The sequence below is a fragment of the Cheilinus undulatus genome, linkage group 8 (assembly GCF_018320785.1).
Source record: "Cheilinus undulatus linkage group 8, ASM1832078v1, whole genome shotgun sequence".
Taxonomy (NCBI): Eukaryota; Metazoa; Chordata; class Actinopteri; order Labriformes; family Labridae; genus Cheilinus; species Cheilinus undulatus.
The window spans coordinates 32,531,628-32,557,750 of NC_054872.1; the positions used below are offsets into that span (position 1 = coordinate 32,531,628).

At 38.2% G+C, this 26,123-nt stretch overlaps 2 protein-coding genes across 3 annotated transcripts; one reads left to right on the forward strand and one right to left on the reverse strand.

The window, feature by feature from the left end:
- Position 1: 1 nt before the first annotated feature.
- Positions 2–9,319, forward strand: si:dkey-260g12.1 (tumor necrosis factor receptor superfamily member 5). Of its 2 annotated transcripts, none has more exons than XM_041792934.1 (11): positions 2–1,250; positions 1,498–1,595; positions 1,969–2,026; positions 2,304–2,414; positions 2,538–2,681; positions 5,199–5,295; positions 5,489–5,541; positions 8,027–8,143; positions 8,372–8,394; positions 8,487–8,592; positions 8,748–9,319. In XM_041792934.1, exons 2-11 carry the CDS (start codon positions 1,512–1,514, stop codon positions 9,017–9,019), a joined length of 1,065 nt encoding a protein of 354 aa, XP_041648868.1. In that variant the 5' UTR covers positions 2–1,250; positions 1,498–1,511; the 3' UTR covers positions 9,020–9,319. The 2 variants fall into 2 exon arrangements, with proteins under 2 accessions (XP_041648868.1, XP_041648867.1); XM_041792933.1 differs by lacking the exon at positions 2–1,250 and adding an exon at positions 1,271–1,366.
- Positions 9,320–12,005: 2,686 nt separating this feature from the next.
- Positions 12,006–20,229, reverse strand: cd27 (CD27 molecule). The gene is made up of 7 exons (XM_041794250.1): positions 20,186–20,229; positions 20,024–20,075; positions 19,683–19,818; positions 19,483–19,608; positions 14,475–14,711; positions 12,341–12,445; positions 12,006–12,179 (listed from the first exon to the last, which is right to left on the reverse strand). Exons 1-7 carry the CDS (start codon positions 20,227–20,229, stop codon positions 12,067–12,069), a joined length of 813 nt encoding a protein of 270 aa, XP_041650184.1. The 3' UTR covers positions 12,006–12,066.
- Positions 20,230–26,123: the final 5,894 nt, after the last annotated feature.

Here is a 26,123-nt window from a genome sequence, read left to right on the forward strand (position 1 = left end):
TTGTTGATTAGATAGAGGTCTCATAAAAGTATGTTTCAAATATGATACAATAGGTTTTAAGGGGTTAACACAGTCAAAATACTCAAACAAGAAAAAAAATGACCGAAAATCAAATAAAAGCTGCCGTATGGCTTGTACCCCTCTGTATGTTAAAGAGTAAACTCTCACTATCAGCTGATCATAAGAACAGGAGAGAACACAGAGAATCATAAAGATGTCAAAATGCATAAACAGTCCTGCTTTAAATCTCAGTTACATTCATTTCAGCCTAAATCAAAAATTGGCAGGACACATAAAAAGTCAGAGAAAACCAGTTAAAAAAGAACATGTGTGATGAAAATATACAATGCTCTTAAAAAAGGTGCTTAGTGTATTTTTGATGTGTTTATAAGTGTTAATGTTTGATCATTTATAAGATATTATACTAAATCAAACATATAAAACCCACCCAGGATTATTTTGACTGCTAATAATTTAATAAGAAAGCTAAACTTTTGATTGGATTAATTCATTCTCCTGTTAGTTTATATCGTAGTTTCTCTTAGTTCAGTAGAAAATGTTTATGCTTTTGAGCACTTTAACTTAAAATTTATGAGGCGTTTCTATAGCCTATAGTTATAAATGTATTAAAAGCGATACTGATGTCTCTTAATGAGCCATAGAAACAAACCAGCTGTTAGGAAAAGACAGATTTTTCTATAAGGTTATTTTTCACCATCTGAATCAGCCACCATGAGGTAGGCGTCAGACAAAGTGATTAAGAGCATGCTTCTTATAATAGAGTTTTTAAAAATTTCCACTGCCCAGACTTTCAATAATCATACATTTAATGGTAGAAAGACAGAAGCTTTGGAGAATTTAAATTTTCAAAAACACAGTATACAGATATAGATCATCAGAGGGATAGAAAAAACACAAACTTCATATAGATGATTTGAATACTTGTATTGCTGCTTTCTAAACAGGACAAGAATTAAGAGCATTTACTTTTAGCTTCTACTAATTTCAGCAGTGAAATGTATGTTTTTGAGGACTAAATTAAATCAGCTCTGGTCTTCAGTCATCTTTACAGAAGTTAAATGTACATGAGTTTATTTGATCCTTTCTTTGTCAGTCTTTACAGTTTGCATGGAAAGTGACGAAGTTTTGATGCAGAGAAACGGTGGAACGTACATGAACAGGACGAGTAAACAAAGCGTACGGGTACATCTGTGGGCGGCCAAGACAGGAAGAAAGGAAGATGTAAGCAGGTAAGGAAACAGTGACACAAGTGACGGGTAGAGAGAGAGAGAGAGCACTGACAGACAGAGACTAACACACCTTGAGGAAGTTAAATCATAGAAAGTGACAAAACATCATATATTAGGTAAGAATAAATTTTCTCCATCTAAACTTTGATGTCAAACTATTTATGTTTTATTTATTATGAGAGGAATGTTGCTTATGTTTTACACTTACAAGTGTGAGCTAACTTCGTCTTCGTTTGTTTTTTTTTAGACGTTTTTGAAAATATGTTCCAGACATCTCTTTACAGGATGCAGTGTTTGGTGTTTTACTTTAATTTTTTTGCTCACTTGTCTCCCATCTTACTGCAGGTAAGAAATTAACACGGTTGTCACTTCATCACTTTATTAATTTGCTTTCCTCAAATGATAAACAATGTCTGGACCACATCAGGACTTTCTAAATTAGATCCTGTTTTATTTTAATGTCTAAAATTCAAAACTCTCCCTAACTTCTCACTTCTGTGCCTCTCTGATCTCAGTCATACCCACACACCCACCTGTGCTCTCCAGTCTTCTTTCTCCATACTTCTCACTGTACCCCCTGCCTACTTCACTACTATAAGGTCTCCAGCATTCAGCCTTACCCCCTTGTTTTGTTCCTGTTGTATTTATAAGGTGGCCTGATGTGCTCTGAAAGGCACCCATACATGAAATGTATTACTAATATTATTGTTGTTAACAGGCAACGAAGCCCTTTTACCTTGACAGCAATGGCAGAAGGTGCACACTGTGCCCTGCAGGTGAGAAAATGTCTGTTCAGGCAGTGACTCACTGTTTTAATGAATGAATCAGCACTTATTAATAACTGGAAACTACTTTGAAACAACACGTACAGTATCATTCTTTCCTTGCCTCTTTTTTTTCTCTGCATGTTTTCTCTGCCTGTCTGTGTTGATGAAAAATGGCCCACATCTCATTCTGCTTCTGTGCTGTATGACCACATCCTTCATTAACGTGCACTCTGCTTGCTCAGCCTGTCATCCGGTTGTTCTCATTCGTGTCTCTCTGCTCTTTCAGGTGCGTTTCAGAAGTCTTGTACAGAGTGCATGCCCTGTCCTGCAGGAACTTACACGACTAAGCAGAACCGAGAAAGTAGCTGCCATCGCTGCTACAGAGACTGCAAACCAGGTGAAGACAATATGAGTCACATCTACCCAGTTAGCACTTTCCTCCATTTCTGTCAGCATTGATCTGAAACTATTGACCTCTTAGGTGCAATGAACTTAAGAGCATATCTTTTCTCTCTCTTAGAGTATCACATGAAGGTAGTTGATGAATGCACCAGCACGTCTGATCTGAAGTGTGCCTGTCAGGCTGGTTACAGATGTCAGGACCGCGTCTCCTTATCAACTAACTGCAGATACTGTGTCAAGGTTGATGAAACAACCTCAACTGGTAAAAACTGCAGAGCTCTTTTTTTCTTTTTTTTACATAAGGCAGGGCTCAACCAGCAGGAGGCGTCATTTCTAACAAAATAAAACCCAGAGGGGTTTTCAATGAATGTGACAGGATGAAAAATAATTACACCACAGGTTATTCTTAGTACCTCTTTACATATGACAGGAATAAAAAAATGGGGGCTGATCAGAGCTCTGGGGCCTTCCCTTCAGCCGATAAGGCTGTAAAGATATGCAAATACTAATACTGAGAGTTAAATGTAAAAATACAGCATTACTACCATTCCAGTCCCTCAGCATTAATGTCTACAAGTAGTATCAAGGAAAATATACTCAAATATCAAAAGTGATATCACTCCTACTACTAGTTCAACTTCTGCTACTACTACTACTAAGGTTGCATTATAGATGTAGTGGCTGTGACCTCACAGCTACAAGGTTCATAGTACAAGTACTCTGACTTCCTCCCACAATCCAGAAACATGCTCGTTAGGTTAACTGGTGACTTTAGATAGTCCGTCAGTACAAATGTAAACAAGCCTGGTTGTTTGTCTCTAGATACCCCCTTTAAAACAAGATGATTCATCTCAAGGGGCTATCCCTTCAATAAATAAATTTGTAAATATATCAGCCCTGTGACTGACAGGCAGTCAATACAGGAAGTACTCTGCTTCTCGCTCAGTGACACATGGAGCTGACTCAAGAATTATCTTTGCATCCCTTTGATCAATGTACAATATATTACTATTACTAAGACGACACAGAAGAAACTTTATGTGTAGAGTACTTTTTTTGAAATAGGGGTTTAAAAAGGGCATAAAACAAAGATCACCAAACAAATGAAGAGAATGTAAGATACATGTTTTTAAGACAAGATGCATAAACAGTGAGACATTAAACCGAGTTTCAGTCAAAATATTTAATAAAATCATAGTAAAAGACTAAAGGATGTGTCACATAAAAGCCTGTCTGTAAATGTATGTTTTGTGAGGAGATTTGTGGACACATTTAACAATGAACCCTGCAAAGACATTGATAGAAACAAATTTAGAAATTAAAAGACAAATAATACATTAAAAGTAATAATTAAATAACATGCTGTCTTTTCAGAGAGTTGGGAAAAGTGCATTATACCTGTACGCAAGTAAAAGTACAGTTACTCTGGTTGAAATTGACTTAAGTAAAAGTAAAAGCACTGGTTTATTTAACTAATTTTTTTTTTTAAGATCTCCAGTCAGGTTTTAGCAGATAAAGTGACACCTCTATAATACAGTAAAATACACATCAAACTGACAGTGTTAATTAAACTCATATACAGTTAAATTTAACACTTTTAAAGTGTCTATAATAGTCCACGCTGCATATAGTTAAATTATACTTTTGAAAATGTTGATTATTTTTCGATATGGCGGAGCTGCAGTAACTCTTAAAATCTGTGGTAAGGTGAGTATTGTACTCAACTAAAAGTGTAGTTACTCTGGTTAAAACTTATGTAAGTATATGTAAAAAAACCTGATTTCAAAATGTACTCAAAAAGTACAAGTTTATGAAAAACTACTCAATTACAGTAATTTGAGTAGATGTAATTAGTTACTCTCACCCCTGCTAATATACTCCTAAAAGCTGCTTCTTTAAAGCTCCTATGAGGGATTTTATGTATTAGTTGACTTTGGCGCCCCCTCTGGATGTTGCTGATTTCATCCTGTACATGATGTGTGAACAGTGTTTCATCCTGTTATTATCTTTTTAACAGAAAAATAATTCACTTATTATGAAAACGGAATATGAAAAATTAAAACCAATGTGCTTTAAATAATCTTTTATAAAAGCTACCATGCCTTTACAGACAGTGAAAATAACTACAGAAAACTCTTTCACTGATACGCTTGTCTGTTTAAGTTGTTCTCATAGATACATCTCTTTTTATCTGAGTCTTTTTCATAAGCAGTTAAAACAGCTCATATGAGGGCTTGAGGGGGGAGAGATTTATGAAAGACTTTTTAAACTATACTCTCTGTGGGAAATAGTATGCTTCTTCTTCTTGATAGAAGACAGGAAATGGGGGGGGAGAGATTTATGAAAGACTTTTTAAACTATACTCTCTGTGGGAAATAGTATGCTTCTTCTTCTTGATAGAAGACAGGAAATGAGGGGGGAGAGATTTATGAAATGTAGGAAAGGCCGTTGACCAGCTGTTCCCTAGTGTGGGTCAGCGCCTTCACCCCAAGACCATCAGCATGTATCATTTCCTAATTTCTGGAAGAAGAAGACTCTAAATGTCATATCTGCTTTAGAAATACATTCATGGCCTCTAGTACGTGAAAATTAAAGTCTACTCTGAGACAAAGTGATGTTAAAGAATAAGTACAAAGTATAAAAACACAATAATGGAGTTTCAGTGCCTAAAATCAGAGAAGCAATGACATTTAAAATATTTGTGTTGTTTTGAAAAAAGACATCCTGTAGGAGGTACTTTCACTTTGACATGTTTGTCTGTGATGTTCTTGTTCTCCAGAAGCAGCCATGGTTATCTCAACCAAGGATAAACACACGCCTTCCTCAGCTTCCTCAGGACGTAGCAGCACTTCAGCCAACTCCTGCAGATCTCCCCTGTGAGTTATGGACAACAGCAAATGCACAACAAAATAATACCTCAACATTAAAGGGGAACACTTTATACAATTATTTCACTTAAAACTCAAAATCTATAATGCTCTTGTTAAGAGTATGGTAAAGATTACACAGATATTGTGTCCTTGTCACATATTTAAGATAGTCAAGATATTTGGCTTGTATCTCACATAGGTGTGGCCCTCAGTCAGTCCCACAGGCAGGAAACAGCACACATATTCAAACAGGTAAGTGTTTGTGAAAATAAGCACAAAAAGACTAAACTAAAGCAAAACAACATTCATTTGTTTTTTTTTAATTTTTTGAGAAATTTTCTGTGTAATGTCTTTCAAGAGCTGCAGAGCTGATTTCCTCTACATTTTCATAAGAGATGAATGGTGGCAGGAAGATCAATTGTATTGGCTTTGGCAATTCTAACTTCTCTAGCCGCCTCATGAAGCCAATAAATGAGGTTTGATTAAAAACCTTGATAATTGCTGGATCAATTTCAGGGAAATTTCTAGTCTTGTGTTTTTAAGGATGACTTATGACTGTAGTGTTCCCCTAACTTTACTTGTAGGTTGATTATCTGCTTTTGTTGGTAATTTATCTATGAATGTATTGCTAAATACATTTTATTATGCAATTAAGAACTTTGAAGGTACATGCTAACATGCTAAAATGACACATCAAATATTTGCCAGTTTTTCCAGTGGAGCTGCAACTGTTAGCATGCTAACATTTGCTAAAATCACCAATCACATATCCTAGATTGTAACCATGTATCATTCAAACTGTATTTATATGTACAAAACTAGACAAATTGATATGTGGTAAGTTATAAATGTGATGACAGATTTTAGCAAATGTTAGCATGCTTACAGTCTTAATTACATAGGGAAAACCAGTACATTTTACCTGCTTCAATTTAGCATGTTGGCATACACCTTAAAGCCCTTATTTTCCCATATTAGCCTCACATTGCTGCTAGCAAATGGTCTCCTTCTCTAAGATGAGAGACAGTCAGCAGTAGGCTATGTTGTATCTGGTTGTCTTTAAATACTTATCTGTGAAACCGCTTCTCTGATTTGCAAATCCATCTCGAAAAAGCTCCAACCCACAACATTTGTGCTAAACTTAAAATGGTTCTGACCAATCAGCATCATTTAAGGATAATGAGGTGGAAGCTAGGGTTAAGTTGTACTGTGAGCCGTTAGCAATGGCTGCCTCCGGTGTAGCGTTTAGCTTGTAGTGTGAGTCGGTATTACAATGGCTGCTACTGGAGGGACTGGCTGGGATGTAGCCACAGTGCCAGTTTAGTCAGAACTGGACCACATCTCTTCATTAAAAAAACAGCAAAGAGCCACACTGAAGGTGTTTTATGACCTAAAAAGATGTTTTCACTCTTCTGTTGATCTGTTTCAGCATGAGTTTGAGATTATTACAGGTGGTTTAATTTGCACTGTAAGTCAGTGTATACAACGTCTGCTGGTGGAGCGAATAGCTTGGATGAAGTTTAGTCAGACCTTGACAACATTTCTTTACTTAAACAAGAGCAAGGAGCCACAGCGAAAGCTTAGCTAAGCAGACAAGATGTTTTTGCACATCTCAAAATGGGCTTCGGCATGAATTTTAACCACCAACATGCTTTTGACGTTCACCACCTTAGCACTCAGGTTACAGCCGGAGCTGTGCATGTCTACTACCTAATTTTGTCTCGTCCCTCTGCTTGGCCCATCATGAACACGAGAGATAGAATATTCATCCAATCATCTTCCAGGAATTTTTTAATAAGTCTTGCCCTTCCCAAGCACTTTCTATGGGAGGTTTCCCAGATGATTGTGAAATATATCCACTGGATATATGAATCAGTCTGTCTGATGTGTCAGGTTACAGAATTTTTGCATAAATGTCAATTTGAGTGTGTTAGCATTTTGCTTTAAAGGTGCAGTGTGTAATATTTAGCCTAGTAGCATTTAGTAAAACAAACTTGGTTAAATGAAACATGTCTATAGGTAGGTCTATCCTAATTAGTGTTTATCCACCTGAAAGAAAACGTGGTTTTTTTTAATATTAACTCCGAATAAGCAGTCTATTCATACATGGGGAGGGTCCCCTCCACGGGCGCCGCCATCTTGAATTTTTGCATTTTGCATGTTTCTATGGCGCAACAGAAGCGACCAAATAACAGATACACTTTTTTTTTTAAGTCCACTGGTTGCCACAGTTTTCACCAGAGAAACATGCAAAATGCAATAAATTCAAAATGGCGGCGCCCATAGAGGGCACCCTCCCCTTGTATGAATAGATTGCTTATTCTGAGTTAATATTGAAGAAAAATACATTTTTTTCAGGTGGATAAACACTAATTAGGATAGACCTACCTATAGACATCATGTTTCATTTAACCAAGTTTGTTTGTTTTACTAAATGCTACTAGGCTAAATATTACACGCTGCACCTTAAACTCCTGCTGTGTAGCCATCACAGTCCTGCTAGCCTGGCTGAAGATTCTTGATTGTCTCTTTGAGAAAACTTTAGTATTCAGCATGCGAAACCTCCTGTATCCAGTAGTGTGAGTACTTTTTTTTAAAAAGATGTGTGACAACTATTTATGATTTGTACATTGGGAAATTTGTAAAATGCATGCTGTTTATCATTTAAACCATTTTAAGTATGTTAGCTCTGAGCCCCAAATCCTGCAGCCTCAATGCTTTTGCTTCTTTCTTCAAGACAAGACAGACAGTCATTTGGTGGCCATCTTGTGTCCAATTGTTGTCATCGGATTCTTGGCTCTTGTGATCTTGCTCTTCATTCGTTGCCACGAAGAAGAGTCTTGTCTCAAGCAAGGTAAGGTGGTTTTCACATTAAAAAATGAGGTTATTTTCAGGTGTATTGGTGGCAGCACTGGTGGGAAACAATGAACAGTTACTAAAGTCCTTTTTAGAAATGACTAATGTGTCATTAACTTTACAGATATAGCACTGGTGGTTAGTTTCTGGCTCTACATGTGGATTTAATGTGGACATGTGTGAAGAATGACTTCTGTTACTCATTTTCTTATCTGCTGTTTTCCAGCTATGTCAAAACTCTACAATGAGGTAAGTAGAGCAACTGTAGACATTTCTTGAACTATCAAGCCTTCATGTAGATGTCTCTCATATTTCCCTGAAACTGATTAACTTTTTTTAAGGGAGGGCAAGATGCTTCTCACAAGCCTAAGGAGCCAACTCATCAGCTCCCCAGAGACTCATTCAGTGCAAAGCAGCAGTCATCGTCCCTTTCTGCAGGCAATCTGGGTACTGATGAGTAAAATAAGACTGTTATGTGAAACACCTGACTCACTTTGATTGGTCATTTCAAAGTTTTAAAGAAATGTTGCATAACAGTTCTATTTCTGTTATGAGTATGAGATTAACTTAACTTCTCCTTCTTTGTTTTTTGGTCTCTGTAGGGCCAGTCCATGTCCACAACCCAGGGACGGTCATTGTTAGCTTGCTCAATCAGTTCACAGGCCAAGTCGGCCCAACAGTTGAAGGTGCAAAGACGGTCGAGAGAGGCACTAGTGAGGAAGAACAAGAAAGAGACTGCCCTGTTTGTCATCCCACATCCTCCACTAGTGTTCACCTCTCTGAGGAGGAGAGGAGTGCAGAGATTGACAGCATGTTCCTCCCCTCGCAGGAGCAGGGGAAGGACTGCCACGTTTCCAAAGAGGAAGTTCTATGATGTGTCAGAGAAATCCTTTGTTTGGGTGGTGATGACTGCTGGCTTCTAGACTGATCCAAAGACTTTCAAGAAACAAAACTGTGAAGCAATGGAGGAGTTTTGAACATGTTCAACTTCCTCTGGCAAACTATGAGTCACAGTTTTACACAGACTTTTCTGTCTGAAGTTTAAAACAATGTGGTGAAAGCATATAAGAAACTTTGGGAAAAACTGCTGGTTGGTGATTTCATTTGTAGGCTATAATTTAAAATGTCATGTACTGTATGCTCAGAGCTCTCCAAAGGGAACTTAACTTTTAATGTTTATTCATGACTTTGCTTTTTGATTAAAATAAATTTTTATTTTGAAGAAAAAAAACAAGAGATATGTAAAAGTAGAAATTTCACATGTGATATGTACAAAGTATTTTGACATAAAAACATACATGTAAAGATGGGGCAGTCATAAGGGCACATTTGCCTCACGTCTCCTCCGTCCCCTTCTGGTCTGCACTTAAACTGCTTCAGGCACATGCAGGCCTGAGCATGGATATGTAAATACGTCATAATATGACACATGCAGTTTAAAAGAAGTGAGGTCTTCAAGTCAGCAAAATGGAGAAATACACACACAACATAACAATGATGGTGCTTTTCCACCCAGCGGTCTGGTTTAGTTCAGTACACTTTTGTACGGTTTAGTGAAGTTAATCCACGGTCTGGATTGTGTTACCACAGCAAACTATAGAGTGACTAACTCCACCCTTTAGGGACCTAGAACAGGGTGCCCAGGGTACAGATCGGTTATAGATCGGTTATTTTGATACTTTTCCCATCCTTTCCCGTGGGAACACAAGTAACTGCATACCAAACCAAACTGAATCAGACTGCTTAGTGGAAACTAGGGCAGAGCCATTAAACAAAATTTACATTAAATCACAATATGTCCTACTGAAAATGTTAAAATTGCAGAAAGTGCAATATTTATTTGATCTGATGATGTGTATCAAAACACCAGTTAATACATTTTCGAGGTAGAAATGTTATGCTCTACACATCATGCGAGCATTCAAGTGTCGGTTTATTCCAGAATAATCCCAAGACAGTCTGGCTGTAGACCGTCCATTTCTGATGGTCACTGTCACAAACCGCTCATCTGAGACACGTTAGAATTTTAGAAGTAACATCAGATTAAAATTCTGTTCAGCAGTGGGGTAAGGGTTAAGGTAAGGGTTCGGATACCTAAAGTTTAAAGCCTGATCTGCAAAACCTGTTCACATACGTGTAATAAAGCCGACTAACCCGACAAACAAGAAAAAAGCTTGTCCTACATGAAAACATTCTAACACAGCGATTCTACCCTTCGTAGCTCTATTATCTGCGCAAGATACATAGCTAAGTAGCTAAAGCTAAGCTTACAGAGCAGCTACATAACCTACGTATATACCTTATCTACATAGCTGAGTTAGCTTTCGTTACGTTTACTAAATCCCAAGTTGCTCAAGCTAACTTAGCTTAAGATAACAGTGCTACATAGCTAAAGCTAAGCTCACAAAGCAGCTAGGCAAGATACATTCTCTGCATAGCTACATAAGCTTTTGCTAAGTTTGCTAAAGCTCAGGTTACTAAAGCTAATTTAGCAACATTGGCTTGTAGTAACATTAATTATGTAGCTAGCATAGTTATGTTAGCTTTAGTGAAAGCTAACCGAGCTAAAGTGAGCCACAGTTTGTGTAACTCCTGTAAGTAACTAAAATGGGTCTGTGCATAATTTAATCCCAGTTTTCCCAATTTAATCCCAATGTTTTCAATGAGGTTATTTCATTAAAGTAACTGCCAGACTTTATGAATAAAGTTTAATTTAAAAAAATTAAAACTGTAAATATTTGTACCAGAGATAGATGGTTTCTCAGATGTGTGGTCTGTGAGAATGGCCATTAGAAATGTACTGTCTACAGTAAGACCCCTCTCAAATAATTAGCAAAAAGTCCTAGTTTCCTTGTATTTGTACGTTTGTCTTATTAAAAATGAGAAAGACATAAAATCACCATTCCCTTCGATACAACATTTCATACTGAATTGGCATTGAGTCAAAAATCATATCAGTTGAATATTTTTTTCAAAATTGTTCAGCCTTAATTTTATCTACCAAATATTGTGGTTTTTATATATAGCATGATTTATTGCTTGTTTGTTGAGAAATACATATGAAGAGGAACTTAAAGAGCTATTGCATGTTAAATTGCAATCACAATATTAGGGGGAAATGCATTTTATCTTTAATCTGGATTATTTTGAATCGTTTGAGTCAGACTCAGCTCTTTAACGCTGTAAAGATTATCCTGAGGAATGGTCATATCGATTACATGTTAAAGTTGCACACCTATGCACACGGCCTGTACATCTGTGCCAGGTCTAAGAAAGTGTGCTGTGTCTGAGCACAGTATGGAGCACTCACATTGGTCAAACAAACTGGGCTTTCACGTCGAACATGATTAAGTATTGTATGGACTGCGTTGTGAGTGCGCCCTGAGGCTCTAGTAAGGAACTTTATGTTTTTGTTGATTGTGGTCTAAGCAGTGGCCTTTAACTCTTTTTGCTGGCGTGCAGTTATTATCTCGTTTCATCTGATACCTATCTGCCAGCAGCTGTTTCACACATTAAAGATTATGGGAGTACACAGGCTTCCATGTGAGACATCAGTATAAAATCCAGTCCTTGTTATAAGCAGGTAAAACTTTTTGTACCATAGTACATACCATCATTTAGCAACATGCTGCCAGTAAACTCATGCACAACCACAGTGTCACTCTCCTTTCTGTATCTTTGTTCTTCTGAGCACTTCTCTCAAAGTCCATCATGTCATGCAGTCCTCTCCGTGTCAGGAAAGCTGATCTGTCCTGAAACAAATGCTCTCTGGGGCCCCATTCACCAACATGAAGAGTGAGATGTCTGCTTCCATTTGTCCAAAACAACAAATAGCAGGGTTTTTTTTTCCATCTCTTGTTTGTCACCAAATGTACAACTGTAAAATTCTGTCTCCTCTAAGTCCAGGTTCTTGTCTGTAGCTTAAACATCCAGAACATGGTCACATTTTCCACAGACTTCCTGGATCGGCTTTGATACTTCGTCAGCTTCGGAGCAGGTTTGAACAGGTGCAGATTTTTTAGCCAAAAATAAACCTGGGTAAAAAGACAAAGTTTTTATGAGTTTATTTCATGGTGAGTAAATCAAAGCTTGAGATAATTAAGACATATCCACTCTATTTAACAGTGTAAGTAAAGGATGTAACTCATATTGTGAGTTTGATAGATAGTGGTAATTTGAATGTATACATCCTTACCAAGCTTGTATCTGATCCAGTTCTGCAAAGAATGGACTTTTGCGATGACAAAAATCGCAACAATTGCACACAGGAGGACAACAATGGCCAAAAACCACATTGTATCTGTTGGAGTGTATAAAAGAAAGAGATTAGTCACCAACTGAAGAAAAAGATCAATACAGATTTCCTGGCTTTATTGGCAAATGTCAGAAGTTGTTTTTTTGTTTTTTTGTTTTTTTTTCAAACAATGTTTTGCTCAGGGGAAGTCCAGCATGTGTAAGGGCAGCAGGTTTTAGGACTACTAGGACGTTATTAGCTCAGTGTTATCAAATTTAAGAGCTCAGTTAAAGTAAAAGTTCCTTATGGGAGATGTGAATAAAAAAGTCTGGTTACTTTGTTTTACCTCAGTGGATACACACAGTAAGTGCTGATTACATCAAACCCTTAATAAGTATGACCTCAAACTGTTTCCATACCACATAGATTTTTTATTTTGTTTTTGCTGGTTCTTCTCTTTGCCTTGGTTTTGTTCTCCACTACCTACATAGAGATTGATCTGCACTTTAGCTGCGTAATGCTCCTTTATGTTCACCAGTGAGTCACTGTCTTTGTCCGCAGGCATTTCAAGTTTGTAGGTTGAACACAGTGTATAATTAGAGGTCTATTTTTGACTAAAACAGCTGCCTACTGCCTGAACTGAGATTCATCCCAGCTTACAGTGATAAGTGTCTGAAGGTTTATCCCTGCTTTCTACATGCATCCAATTCAATCAGTCATTTAATGCATTATTAAAATAAAAGAAAGGTTTGAGCAGCTAAAAATATCAAGAGAGTCTAGGTCAGCATACAGAGGTTTTTTACAATATACAGCTTGTTAACATGTTATACTCCAAAAATATGATGTCTTTTGACAGTAGGAGTCTAAAAGTCCTTGCACACTGAGTTCGATTCATTTACTTTATTAATCATTGTCAAAAATTCCTCTATGTGACAAAACAGAGTTGTTAAGCTGAGAAGATGATTTTTCAGTTCTTTTAGTTCTTGGAAATAAATGGAGACACTAAGTACATCTACTACTGGCAGAGCCTTCATATAGTCCGGTTATTTACACAAGCCTGTTGGTCATATCGTCATGGACTGGTCACAGCAGGGTGCCAGGTACTTAAAATCTTGTTGGAGAGAAAGAATGCATCATTTCACATCAATCTTTGTGGCTTTACATGGTTGTTAGTCTAAATGTTGGCATTACTCCGTCATGTAGATTGGCCTAAATCCACTTGGGCAAAAAGAAACAAGAAAGAAGGAAGAAGAGAGAGGCAGCTGCTGCTACTGCTTTGAATAGTAAACCATTAAAACGACTTGGACAGCAAAAAATGTTAGGAAATCAAATCTAATAGTGGATTAAGATTCAGATTCAGTGAAAACACATGACTGACACAACATGAGATCATCAGGAAAAATACTGATTCAGTGTTATAAAGGAAGGCCTTTTATGCTAAATTTAAAACATAATCTGTCGATCTACAAATTCTGGTTCAGTCTGAACATTTCGCCTCTGGTGATAAAAATGATGCATGACTGACTTTAAAAAAATTGTGATATCCTTTGCAGATCATTAGATGCTGAAGCATAAATGAAACATAATCTGCTCAAAAAGTAAAAAAAAATTCATAGGCCCTTTTTCCTATCTATTATCTATTTTTTTTAACTTGAGAAGATCATATTTTTCTTGTCGGTGGGCGTGGCTTCAGCACATTTAACCGTCATGCCCACAGCCTCCTAGAGCAGATTCTACTACCTCATTTTTCATGATGCTTTTCATGACTGAAATTTGGCTCATAACACAATGGCCTGTCATACAACTAACCTAAATTAAAGAGTTTTTTTCATCACTTTACAGGGATTTTAAACCATTGCTACACTGATCTTTAATTCCTCCAAACATCATCACAAATGAAGTTTATCTGTTGATTGGAGTAAGGGATGAAATAAAAAGAATATATGTGAGGGGACATAGCTGTGACTCATATATTTTGAGTGTGTAAAAGAAAGGGAGCATCTGAAAGGTGCCACTAACACTCTAGAAAGAGATGTAACATCATACAGTGTGGGTCACCAGTCTGGTTAGATGTAGACATAACAGGCTGTCATACCTCCTGAAGAAGGTGGTTGGACTTTGGTGGTGGTGGTTGGAGAGAGTGTGCTAGCCGTGGTGGTGGTTGGAGGGAGTATGCTGGCCGTGGTGGTGGTTGGAGGGAGTATGCTAGCCATGGTGGTGGTCGGTATCCACACACACTCCTCACAGTTTGGCTTATTACACCTGTAGCCAGCTTTACACCTGCATACAGCGTTATGAGTGCTGTTACAGCGCGACTTATACTCCATGGTCACTGTAAAAATACAACAAAAAGTTAGCAATCAGCTGCCGATCAAAGGTTAATTACATTTCTGAGTGTGTGAGTCTCTGTAACCAACATACACGTGAATGATCTTTAGTTTTCTTTAAAATGTGACAAAGAAGTTAAGAAATGACTCAAATGGGCAGAACAATTGAGATTCAGATGAATCATTTAGCTCAAATTTGCCAGTGAAAGCAGCACTCACATTGATGAAACCTTTTTCTTACTGAATGCTCCAACATTACCACTTCATTATTGCCAATTTATAAAGACAAAGTACCTGATAGATCCATACTGATAAGTGAAAACACATCTGTGTTGATAACGAGTCAAACAAAGCTAGTTTTATTGCTGTGATCATTCATGTAGAGAGCCCAAAGCTAAAGCACAATAACCTGAAACGATGACTCTATGCACTGTAAAGCATGGTGGGCGGTGGCAGTGTCATACTTTGGTTGTTTTTGTTCAGCTGAAAATGGGGTTTTAATTTGTAGCACTCTATTTTAGTGGGCCCTAATTACTCAGTAATTTTATGGTAATAAGAGGTAATTATCTAGTTATTTCTCAAGAGTAGGATGATAATTACCCTTTAATAAGTTGGCATTTTACCAAGTAACTGCTTGGAAATATGGTAATACAGAGGAAGTATTTACCTAGTAATAATGCATAAATTATCAAGTAATTCCTTGTAATATTGTGGCAGTTTTCTGGTAATTAGGTGGTATTTTATCTTAACCTTAACCCTAATGCACACAAAGTCTGAGTCTTTTGGTCCCTCTGGTCTCACTATACTCTTGTGAGGCCTGGATGTTGACTGATGGCCAGAGATGCCGACTAGACTGCTTCCTGACAACTTCTCGTCGGTGCATCTTTGGTTATTGTTGGCAAGACCATATGTCTAACTATGATGATGGGATGGGAAAGGACTGATACGGGCAAAGCAGCTGCACTTTTATGGGCACCTGGCACGCTTCCCTGGGCCTGATATAGCTCACCACACACTGGATGCCCAAGACCTGATGGACTGGTCCAGATGCCAGGGTTGACCACGTGCATTGTGGAGTTGTCAGCTGGGAGGATACCTGGAAGATGGGGCATGGGCCTGGCGCAGGCCTGGAGGTTGGTCATCTGGAGGCCAGAGCAGTAGAGGACCAAGGTTGATGCAGCAAAGTGCCAAACCAGCATATGCTCACATACCTGACCTGACCTAACCCCCTAACCCCCTAACCCTAACCCTAAAAAATACTTGAAAACTATCAAGGAAAGACTCACTTTAATTTTAGGGGGCCAAAATAAATAAATAATCTGGAAATTATCATGCAACCTATAGAGGAAATTGTCATCTTGTTTCTCTGAAATTACTTGGTAAAATTCCACCTAATTACAGAAATTTGCCACAGTATTACAAGGCCAAGGGTTAGGGGGTTAGGATCAGGGTTAAATATGACCTAATTACCAGAGAACGGCCATGATATTACAAGGACTCACTAGATAATCAAGGCATTATTTCTAGGTAAATACTTCCTTCATATTACTAAGTTATTACTTGTAAAAATGTCAACTTATTACAATATAATTACCACCCTATTCTTGAGAAATTACATTTCAATTACACTTATTAATATAAAAATACCAGGTAATTAGGACCTGCTTAAAAAGCGCTACCCTAAAATTAAGGTACAGATAATTATGAACAGTTCCAAATACCAGTCAATTTTGGCACAAAACCTTCAGGTGTCTGCTAGAAGGCTATAAATAAACAGAAATTTCACTTTCCAGGATAATAATGACCCAAATCCTTCAACCAAATCTACATTAGAATGGCCTCATCAGAAGAAATTACATATTTTGGCCAGTCCCAGACCTAAATTCAGCTGACAATCTGGGAAGTGACCTGAAGAGGGCAGTGCACAGGAAGTGCCCTCATAATTTGACAGATTTTTTAACACTTTTGCAAGGCTGTGAAGTGGAGAAAGGTTACACTGATGGACTCTTACCCAGACAGACTGAATGCTGTTAGGAAATGTGCTTTATGACGTATTAGTTCAAGTGGTGTGCATTTATGCAATATGTTTTTTTCTGCTTATTTTTCTTTCCTTTTTTCACCTCTAACTTCTAACTTTTATAGTCTTAGAAATATTTTGGTTGTCTAACAATAAATCTGTATGTTTTATGGGTCACATTAGTGGGGAAAAGTACTTAAAAGATATATCTTCACATATTTTTTTACATCACAAAATAAGGAATTCAAACAGGGCTATGTGTGGGACCTTTTAGAGCCACTGTTCATGATGAAGCCATGAAAACAAAGGTTACAGCTGCTCACAGGTTTTGGAGTCAGTGGAGAACATAAACAAGAAGGCAGCTCATAGAGAAAGATGTACCAACATACGTATATCTGCAACCTGAGGGCTGGTTTAATTTGATACTGAAAACAGATAACTCTTCATAGGTTTTTCAGTCAATCCAACATTTAACAATGGACAGCATCTGATTTCATGCTGCCAGTGGAGCTGGTAGAGTTTTGCCAAAGAACTCTAGGTGTGATATGAGTGTGGCTACCTTTCTGTAGGGTCCCACGTATCATAAAAAACAATATTGGATATCTAAGACTGTATATTTTTCTAAGATTCTGTTCTAGGATTCTATAATCACTTGCTCCTGATAACTGCATCAGAGCAATCATGCTATGACTTTTGAAACTGAAGATTAGAAAAGTGAAACAGTGAAACTGTCAGATAATCTTAGAATTTTGGTTAGAAATGGCATTGTGCCTTTTTAGCCCACCCAGTTAAATCTTCATATATTGCAATGCAATAGCAGCAAAGGATTTTTTTTGTGTGGGCTGAATAATTTCCACTTAATTTAGTTTCCACAGCAGTTATTTGGTATAAACCCCCTTCGTGTGTGACATGAGATGCTTTTGATATATTGAACTCTTGCTTTCATCTGCAAAAGTTTGTTTTTATATAGACAACTTCTAAAAGATTAATCCGTGATGTCAGATTAAAATGCAACTTAAAGCTTCAGCACAAGCTTAAAATATGTAAACTCTCTGACTCTGATAAACTGCATGAATATTAACTGCATTAAATATTAATTTAATGTGACTGACCTACTTTAACAGAGGTCCTGCTAATTGGTGCTAGCAGTCCCACAATTAGTGAAACTGGGATCACCTGAGAGCAGTGAATGTGTCTTAAGCGACTGTAGTATAAGACACCTGCGTCTTGAAGGTCCTATCACTGGTTAATCAGTATTCCTGGCCACCATTACACCATGAAGACAAAAGAACACTTCAAGTAACTTAGAGAAACGTCAGGCAATAGATACAAAATATATCCGAGGAACTGAACATCCCCCAGAGTTGAAACTGAAAAATTGCTGACTTGACAGGGTGAATATTTATGCAGCAATTTATTTTGAATTACATATTTACTTTGCAGAAATCAGTTTTCATTTTAATATTCAAAAGTATTTTTGGCGAAAAAAGCTAAACATATTGACCATGACTGATTTATTAAATCAAGTTAAAGGTAAAACATTCAAGGGGGTGAATAATTTTTATAGACACTGTAACTAAAAACAGTCTGAGTGTCTAACATGTGTTTTCTGTCTCATATGTTTTCCACTCTGACATTTTAAATGAAAACACAACAGAGTGTTTGTGCTCACCTGTAGCACTGCTCAGACCCGAGCCGTGACACAACACATGACATTTTTATCTGCGGTTCTTTCCGATGTTTACCACTTTTCTGTGTTTTTCTTTATTTTCCACCGACATGGCGATGGTCTACTTTCTGTGCCTCCTACTATTTTTAGCACTCTTTGATGCTGCTGTTATTAAACATGAACGTCTACTGCACAATCCCACTCTGATACCGCCCCTTCCTCCTGATCTCAGACACTCTCCCCTCAATCCCCCCTCCTCCTCCCCCTCTTTGCAATCTCTCTCTGACTGTAATCCCACCCTGACACACTGAAAACAAGCTTCTGGGAAACCCCCTTGTATGGTTTGATCGTGACCTTACGTTTCTTAGGGTAAACTTCTCTGAAATTTTGATCTACTGGCAGAGTTGAGTAACAAATTCAGTGTTTGTTTTTGGTGGTCGGGACTACAAGAATATGATTCATGCATTAATCATGTCTGAAAAATATATATCATAGACATAACACATATGACATGCACACGTCACATACACTAACCACATGAAGACCAGGTTCACAAGAATATCTGATGCTGAATCAGTATGATGATAATATTTGCATATAGTGAACATTTGTCTGATGATGATTCATTTATAATGATTAAAGAGTTTTTGTAGTAAAAGCGTTAAAATGTAAGTGGAAAGGGATCCTTTTAACAGCACTGCATTCAAATGTCCCTTCTTGCATCCTGCACCACTCCCTCCTTTTCTCTCTGTTTCTTTCCTCCCTCCTATCCATTCAGGTGTTTGTCGTGCCTGTGAGCCACAGCACATCCCCAAAACTTCCCCAAATACAAGCCAGCGAGATGTTTAACATCTAGCAATAAAGGACAACACTCCAAATATCATTGATAAATTGCATCTTGTTGATGATGTGATGTGAATTGACCCTTGAAAGCAGCATTTCTGGAGCAAGTGCCTTACATTTATGTAAGATATACAGTATCATCACTGCCACCATGGTAACACTTGTAAGCCTAAAAGCATCTCTGTTACACAGTCACATACACACTTCACACACCCTCTTTAAAAAAAGAAATTGTGAAGTTACTCACACTTGTCACAAATTTGACAAAAATTGCAGCTGAGCTCCGTGTTGCTGTTGTTACTGTACTGGTCTGACAAGCAGGACTTGCACCTAATTTCACATGTAGATTCTGAGCGCCAGACCATATGTTTACCTGAAAGACAAACATTTATACTTAGTACACCTTCCGAAACTACCGAATCAAGATAAAAAAAGAAGTTATTGTACCTGGAGGGCAGCTGTCGCAGCAAAATGTTGGTGCCTGTTTCGGTCTTGCATACTGTGATTGAGGGCACTGTATGGAGAGCACAGCAGACAGGAAAGAAAGGCTGCACAGCAAAGTTAAATGATGGAGAGATGGCATCTGGAGGGAAGAGGAGGAAGGAAATAGTGTACCTTACACACACACTTCAAATCTAAACATTCAAAGAAAAAAACATCATTGAAAACCTATTTTTAAACTGTACGTCCTCCAGTAGATGAGAGTACAGACACATAAAGGTATAAATAAGATAATATTCCATATAGAGGTTCAAATGTATCATAAAGAATACCTCATAAAAACTTACTGTAGCTGAGGAGCTGAGGCACGATGTGGCCTGGGACCCTCTAAGTGTGAGACTGAAAAGGGGACTAGAACTGTGTCAGGGAATTATTCATAAAATGTGTTGATGAGTCATATTGAAAAGCTTTACTGATGACTCTGAAACCTCCCTGCCCTGCTCTCTCACCATCTCTCTCTCTCACTCTCGGGCTCTCTGTAGCGACCCCCCATCTACAGCAGGATGGTCTCTATCAGCCTCCGCCAGTTTCCAATGATACCGTTGCTCTCGTTTCTTCCAAAGTCAAAATTTAGCTGAAAGTGTTCAAACACTTTCTGTTCAGAGGAGACACAAATATAAGATGTATCTGTGCCATGTTTTGACCCAGGTGACTCCCCGTACGATATACGAGTTAAAGCAAAGTGTTCTTTATGCTGCATTGCTTTGCTTGGCATTAAATTAAGCTATATCATTAATAAAGGACTAAATGAGCTCTAGGATTGCATTACAATTGAATGCATTATTTCTTTTTTGCTCTGCATGTACAGTGTAGATTGCTTTCCTGCATGCATTGATACTCAAGATGCAAAGGTGGATGACAGCCTGGAGCTCCCAATAAACAAAAAAAGAAAAAAAACATTTGATACGGACACTAGCACTGATGCAACTGTATTAACCAGAGCAGTGCCTTCCAGCCTTTTGCTTTGCCACCCACTTGTACCTGAACAAAGCAGTGCCCCTCCAGGATCCACCTGACCTATACCAAAGCCCTATTTTACTGTCAAAAATCATTGGTATCGCTGAAAAACAAGGTACACTAAAATTAACCTACACTTTCTTATATTCACTAGGCAGCTAAGCAGTCTCTCATATTCTGTCCCGTTCTTGTATCTTTCTCTGCTTTGCATCATGAGCTTGTTTCTAAAATATGTGAAGCCACTCATTTTCATTCTTAACCATCCAGTTCTCTTTAAAGAGAGCTGTTGAGGAGATAAAGTTGATTTTAAGAACTGACTCTCCGCTGATAGCAGCTCTGTATCTGTATTACACAGGACTGAGCAAAGACGAAATTCCTTGTAAACCAAATGAAAAGGGTAGGGCTTTTTTTTTATGTGAAATTAGTCAGCTGTCATACATGTAAAAAACAGATCATATCACTGATCTGATACATCTGGATTCAAATAAAGTGGTTTAAGGTTATAGAGAAGCATGAAACAAATTTAATCTGTTAAAATGCTCTAAAAAATAAAGAAACAAAATATCATTTAAATACCACATTAACTTAAAATTTCATAGTGCTTTTCCTTTGAAATTCTTAAATTGTCAGCTGTGATATCAGTCAAAATTGAAGGAAAAATATATCTCACTGATAATATTTCTCATTCCATAATGGTATGGCCTATCTTGAAAGATTCACATGTTTAATTTTGCATAGTTATTCCTGACGAAAGCACCGCCCATCCAATTAATTTGTTTGTACCATATATTCAATATCCACTGCTGTTGCTAAAAATGTAGTTCATTTGTTATTTTCCTCTTTCATGTCATTTGGAGCAGGACTACATTCACATTAGACCTCTCAGAGTATTCTGAAGTATTGCAATTAATTCAGACATCACTGATGTCTTGCTTCTTCTCCTCTCACTCCAGTGTGCATACTCCAGTTTGAGGCCCAGTGTTGGTTAATGCAATAGTATTCTAGGATACATGCATCATGCTGTAATAAAAAGGATGCAGTTCAGATTTATTAAACGATAGCTAGGAAGACAAGGGGGTGGAGAGGGGTCTTTTTTCCATAGTTAGTATTTTAGCATTTCCAGCTAGAATGAGCATTACTCTTTATCACTGATGATTTATGATCCTTTTATTTTCTTAGATCTGTGTATTCCTTCGTCACAAACACACCGTAATAGCTGTGTCAAGCAGACAGAAACAAAACATTACAATCCATATTATTTACATAACAGGCAAAATAACCCCCAGAACAAAAACACATAGATATCTACCCCCTAATAACTCGAAACACAAGTTTTAAAAAACAAACCATTAAACAAACAACCACAATGGAATTGGGCTATCCTGATAAAACATGCTACCCAGAGCCATACAAAAACGCTGACATCAAAAACCCACAAACCCTCACAACACCGGAAAGTAACCCATATTAACAAGCAATCAATCAATCAGCTGGTAAACAAGCCATTACAAGCAAAGAACTAAAATGCTTTAACTAGCAGCGAGTCTTGCTAAGCTACCACTACATTAATGAGCAAGAAAGAGGAGCTAATTACCGAGCACACAGTCGCATCACATTCAAACTTAAACCAGCACAAGGCACCAAAACCCGCAGTAAAACAATACAAAATCAAATTAAAGCTGCAAGCAGCGATGATGGGCCCTCGCAACCCGTTGCACGGCGGGATGTGTCGCCATCGCGGATGTGTGGCAACCGTCGAGTGCCAGCAACAAGGCGCGCTGCTTCCACAGGGTATGTGGGTTTTGCGACACTTAAAGTTTCACAGAAATGGAGGGGGATCCCCCGATTAATGTCCGGAGCTTGTTGTTACTTTGGCAGTATAACCAAATGAGCATGAGTTATGAGCCCTGAAAATCTGGAATGCGACTCCAAAAAATGAACAAATCACTGCATTGTCAGCTTCACAGCTCCTCTTTCTGCTCTGCTTGGCTCAGTTGCTGTCTCTCTCTTTCTCTTTTGCATGCATGCAGCCTCATTCCCTCTTCCTCTTGTTCACACTCACTCCACAGGAGAAAAATGACTGAGTGGCTGAAAGCATTAACTGTTCTTAGATTGTTTGTTGTTTTACCAAAAACGAGGCATATTTGTGTCCTGACATGACGCATATGCCCACACATGTTGCTGGGGGGGCTGAATTTTAGAAATATGTAGGGGGTGCCATTAAGCCAATAGGCCACGCCCACCTACATAATGAATCTCAATCCTCACAGAATGCCGATTAGATTTTTTTTCACAAGTTTCATTGCTCTACATGTCTTATAACCATTTGAAAAATCTACTTCCTGTTTCATGGTGAACAAAAAAATCACTATGGCCACACCCTTTAACGTAGACGTTTGATAATTTTCTATGTGTAAGGCCAACTCCTTGGGAACTGCTTGAGTGAATTTCAGAATGATTTATCCAACCATGTAGGTACTGCAATGTGAAATTCTGGAGTAGTGACTTTCTGTTGCCAGAGGGTAGTGCTCTACAATTTTTCAAAATTTCAAGTATGGATGTGTTCTGGCCCTGACTGCTATCAAGCACATGAAATATGTCTCAGATATGACAATGTATTCTTGAGTTATGACTGTTTAAAAATTTTTTGTGAGACAAAATGGCGACTCTTGACTTTGTCGCCCTGCCGAGGCCACGCCCTCTGATGAAAAGTCTTTGTTATTTTTCACAAAGCTAAATCCACTTCTTGAGTCTTCCTGACACAAATTTGAAGTAGATACCTGAGCAATATGAGTCCAATTGGACAATGCACGGCTGAGTTATAAACTACTTCCTGTTTACCAGAGACAAATACAAATTTGAGGGCTCGCCATGGCCACACCTTTCGACTAATGAGAAAACCCTAGTCATCATCAACATTTCATCATCCATGTCTCATGTAGCTCTGTGCCGAAGTACAAGTCAATCGGATGAAATCCCTCGGACGAGTTTGTTCAGTTATGACCTCTGGAAAAGGCCCAAAACAGCCCCTTTTTTGCATATTTACTCAAAATGGCGGATTTCCTGTTGGAGATAGAGTGTAGGCCCAAAAGGCTTTTTTTTAGGTCTCCCCAAGCCGCACCTGCACACAACATTTTATGAACCTACGACAAAGTCAAAGAAGGGGGCTTAAACTTTGAAAACTGTTGGGGGCACTATTTTGGCAATTCTGAATTTTCATGTTGGAGACCCAATAAATATCAAAATTTTCATGAGACTGGACTTACGTGCAAAGTTTCCCGCAAATGTAGAAATGTTAAGGGCCTCAAAAGTCCATGCAATGACGGCAAATAAAAATAAACATAATCGGAGCAATAACAATTAGGTCCTTGCACCACTCGGTGCTTGGGCCCTAAAAATAGGTTCACACCTTGGTCACCTGCTAATGGGATCCTAAGTTGAGAAGTGAGGAAGACAGCGATGTCCCCATGCTCTATTACCTGGCCCCTTGAAAACACTATCTGGAGGGCGTTCTCTGCCTCTAACACGTCCACATCCAGACCATCAGAGAGGATTAACTTCAGCAGCTCCTACAATTGACATGATGTGCACCAGGATTTCATGTCTAACTACTTAAACTACTGCAGGTCACAACTACCCATTCACAACCGTTCACTCCATATTCACATACAAATGTGCACAAGCTGTGGAAGCAAGTTGGACAGACCCACTACCTCCTGATTGCAGGAGAACCATCTCTACCTACTGAGCCACAGTCAGTACCTCAGTGAGGCTGCATCAAACCTGTCAGTAGTCTAAGGGATGGCACCCACTGTTAATTTAGAGGTACTATGAAGCCCAGCATGGTGGTCACCATATTGGAAATGCAAGCTCTATCAGTCTTTTAATCAGTTTAGAAAAAGACAGAGGTGAAGCTGTAGAGGACATTAGAATCATTGGAGTCCTTTCTAAACCACAAAGCTTAGACATGCAAGCATCATCAATCCAAAGACCCCACTCATGGACAAGAAATTTCCCTTGTGGGACAATAAAGAATTACATATTATCACGCTTTCTGGCTTCCTGTTTCGATTTAATATTGATTTAGGTCTGAGACAAATTATAGGTCTGTACTTGAGGTTTTATTTTGAAATTGACTAGATGCTCTGTGCTTTCCTGTGTCACACTTTCTGTTGGGTCCATTTGCCAGGCTCAGCTTGACATGTGCTGGCAACAGTTTCTTTAAAATAAATGTATTTACAACTTTTTAAAGCAGTACACTGTGTGTTATATCCTTAAGAAAAACTGCACTATAACCTAATCACCATTATACCTGCAAATCTATATGGTTTCTCCTTTTTTGTACATACTTTTGCGATATCTATACTGCATGTTATATTCTTATTTTGCTATTATTTTTTGATATTAATATATTTAGCAATAAAACTCAATGTTGATTATTTCAAGCAGAGCTTCTTGCTTGTGCTAGGCATGATCTTAACACATGCTGCGGAAATAAAAAAATTAAGTAGAAAAAGGCCTGATTAGCCAGAGTGTGTGACGCGGACAGTAAGTTGCACAGATGGCACCTGTGGAAACTGTGGGTCAGACCCAGTTTCAGCAAAAGAGAAGAGTTATGAAAAGTTTCAGATACAGTTTCTACATCAGACAAAATGGAGCTACAGAGGAAACTTCTTTGAGCCAGGCTGTCTGTTTGTCTGGTGCATCCTAACATGGAGTGTAATAGGGACTGATTCCCTTGGAGGTTAGCTCGTAGACACTCAAGGAAGTACAAATTTTGCATCAGCTTCTTTATTTTCAACATGGGAAGTTGCCCCTTGATAAAGAGTTAAAGAGATTGCTTTAGTGAACTCTGCAATTAAAACAGGGCCTGTGATGTGATCTGGTTCTCTTCTGTAAGCACAGACTATTCAAAAGCTTCTGGTGTAAGTAAATTTGAGCCTGCAGAATGCAGCTCGGGTGATGAAAGTAGTTAGAGGAGTCAATTATCAGACTCTCCTCTTTCAGAATCATCTATCATCCTCTCTTCTTCAAAGAAAAGGCTTAGCTCAGCTCATTATGTAAAGCAGTTCCCAACATCTGCTTCATCTTTTACTTTCTGTCTTACCCTCTAAATTTCTCCACTCTAGAGACGTCTTTATCTCAAACTCTATCAGACACTGAGTGAAAGGTTTTCAGATTCTTTCTTTGTACACCTTTCAGCTGTCTCATTCTTTTTTCACACCCAAGCTAGAATCCAGACCACATCACATGACCTCCTGTCAACTCTGAAACGTGGCCTGCAAGGTTGACGAAGCAACATCTCAAAGGGGCTGCCTGCAAGTGCTGCTGTGGCTAAGGAGGAACAAACAGAGCATAGAGATGAGTGTAAGAAAGATGACAGTGCATCTGATTCACTCTGAGCTGACTTAGAGCAAACCTGCTCATGCT